Source organism: Oncorhynchus mykiss, chromosome 26 (assembly GCF_013265735.2).
Source record: "Oncorhynchus mykiss isolate Arlee chromosome 26, USDA_OmykA_1.1, whole genome shotgun sequence".
In the NCBI taxonomy this organism is placed as follows: Eukaryota; Metazoa; Chordata; class Actinopteri; order Salmoniformes; family Salmonidae; genus Oncorhynchus; species Oncorhynchus mykiss.
Genome location: NC_048590.1, coordinates 40,506,755 through 40,509,440, shown reverse-complemented (window position 1 = coordinate 40,509,440; position 2,686 = coordinate 40,506,755). Strand labels below are relative to the sequence as shown.

The 2,686-nt window shown below is 45.5% G+C and overlaps 1 protein-coding gene across 3 annotated transcripts in view; it reads right to left on the bottom strand.

Moving 5' to 3' along the window:
* Positions 1-2,358, bottom strand: part of LOC110516722 (fibrillin-1-like) — a 155,283-nt gene extending 152,925 nt beyond the window's left edge. For 2 of the 3 annotated variants that reach the window (XM_036963533.1, XM_036963535.1), the window contains exons 1-2: positions 1,994-2,357; positions 1,325-1,703 (exon numbers count right to left, since the gene is read on the bottom strand). In XM_036963533.1, coding sequence (XP_036819428.1) covers positions 1,325-1,569 — 245 coding nt within the window. In that variant the 5' untranslated portion in view covers positions 1,570-1,703; positions 1,994-2,357. Of the gene's footprint in view, positions 1-1,324; positions 1,704-1,993 lie in introns of all 3 variants that reach the window. The other variant, XM_036963534.1, reaches the window with a different exon arrangement.
* Between the last annotated feature and the right edge of the window lie 328 nt (positions 2,359-2,686).

The window sequence follows — 2,686 nt, the reverse complement described above, 5'->3', positions numbered from 1 at the left end:
CAGCAGTAGGGCCTACAGTGGTAGTAATGACCTGACTAATAGACCACAGCAGTAGGACCTACAGAGGTAGTAATGACCTGACCAGTAGACCACAGCAGTAGGGCCTACAGTGGTAGTAATGACCTGACTAGTAGACCACAGCAGTAGGACCTACAGAGGTAGTAATGACCTGACCAGTAGACCACAGCAGTAGGGCCTACAGTGGTAGTAATGACCTGACTAGTAGACCACAGCAGTAGGACCTACAGTGGTAGTAATGACCTGACTAGTAGACCACAGCAGTAGGGCCTACAGTGGTAGTAATGACCTGACTAATAGACCACAGCAGTAGACCTACAGTGGTAGTAATGACCTGACCAGTAGACCACAGCAGTAGACCTACAGTGGTAGTAATGACCTGACTAATAGACCACAGCAGTAGACCTACAGTGGTAGTAATGACCTGACTAGTAGACCACAGCAGTAGGACCTACAGTGGTAGTAATGACCTGACTAGTAGACCACAGCAGTAGGGCCTACAGTGGTAGTAATGACCTGACTAGTAGACCACAGCAGTAGACCTACAGAGGTAGTAATGACCTGACCAGTAGACCACAGCAGTAGGGCCTACAGTGGTAGTAATGACCTGACTAGTAGACCACAGCAGTAGACCTACAGAGGTAGTAATGACCTGACTAATAGACCACAGCAGTAGGGCCTACAGTGGTAGTAATGACCTGACTAGTAGACCACAGCAGTAGACCTACAGAGGTAGTAATGACCTGACCAGTAGACCACAGCAGTAGGGCCTACAGTGGTAGTAATGACCTGACTAGTAGACCACAGCAGTAGGACCTACAGAGGTAGTAATGACCTGACCAGTAGACCACAGCAGTAGGGCCTACAGTGGTAGTAATGACCTGACTAGTAGACCACAGCAGTAGGACCTACAGTGGTAGTAATGACCTGACCAGTAGACCACAGCAGTAGGGCCTACAGTGTTAGTAATGACCTGACTAGTATACTAGATTCTTATTGAACATTCACTAGTGAGGGAGAATGAGGATGTTTATAATCCTGTAGATGATAGATTAAGTAAGCAACTAACATCTCCCTCATCAATACAGAGTGATATATAATGTAGAACTACATGCATGACACTGTGACAGGTTAACTACCTACAGAACACATATGTTTAAAACGTATGGACTATAATGATGTAGTAATGACAGACAATTAGTAACAACTTCATTAGACTATGCCTACAAGGTGTAAATTAAGGTAAGGAAGGTGCTGGTGACTGTCTCATAAGGGATAAGTGATAATAGATAGAGCCATGGCCTACCCTTTGAGGACGTCTGTCCCTCCTCCCCTCCGCTTGGCCCGGCTGGCTCTGGGTTGGGTCGGAGTCTGCCTGGCCGGCTCGCTGTCTACAGTTAATAACGGCAAAGACACCAGCTCGCCTTCGGTAAGTCTAGCTTCTCCTCCGGTTCCCCCAGCCTGCTCAGCCTCAGCCCCGCCAGGCTCCGTCCACAGCGAAAGGACCGCGACCAGACCCACCGCCAGCCTCACCAGCCGCCCCCGACACATTGCCACAGGCCTGGTGATCTTCTCACAAGTTCACAATATCTCCACTTTTTGGTCAAAAAAACTGTTGTATTTTCGGTTTTAAGTCGCGCTTCTCCTAAATCCAACGGGGCTCAGGGAAATAGTCCAGAGTCAAGCTGCAAAAAAAAATATCAGATTGTTTTTCAGAAACAAGCAGAGAAATGTGCAGCGCAGAAGATGCTGCAATTTGGAAAAAAATAACTGGGCTATGATACTTTTCTATCGACACTACGACTGTCGCACGGAATGCATCTCTGGCAGATGTTGAGGTTACAGACGAAGTATCTAACAATAATTTGTATAAATAATGCAAATAGTCCAATAAGAACATAAGTGGTACTTCAAGTTTGTTTTAATTCAAATCTAAAAGCATTGTGCAATTAATTGCGCAGGAGAAAATGCCTACCTTCTCTCCACAGCTGGAGACAGTCGTCAAAGCAGACCAGGCGCAGTACCCCACGTACTTTCTGTTCCAGAATAAACAACTTCAAGAAAATAATAAGAATAATGGAAAATAACCTCCAGGGACAAAATCAGATTGTCAATAGTCTAGCAATGTGTTCTCTCTTTATTAAATCCGACACATCCGAGATGATCAGGATGCCTTGATTCTGAATGGCGTGATCAGAGGCGTTGAGACATTCTACACTATAGGTGGAGAGAGGCGTTGAGACATTCTACAGTAGCCGTGGAGAAGATAGGTCTTCTTCCCTCTCCTTCTCCCCTGCTCTCTTTCTCTCCCTGTCTCTCACACAGCCAAACTCACTCACTCCCCATCCCTGCCCTCCTCAACTTTCCCCAAAAGGTTTTTGTCCTCTCGCGATACATACATTCCAGTCAAACAAGGGTCCACTACCGTTACAGTTAGAAACACAACGTTAATGTTATAGCGCCATAGCGAGAGGGTGAGACACTTCATACAGCATTAGCACTTAGAGGTTTGTTAGAATAATGTAAAGAATAAAGACACCTACTTTGTTTTCAGCAGGTAAGATAGGCCTATGTGATTGTGATAGAGCAAAACTCATCCATGATATTTAAAGCACAGTGTAACCAGGACAAGCCTAATCTCAGAACACATACCTTACATTTAGGTAAT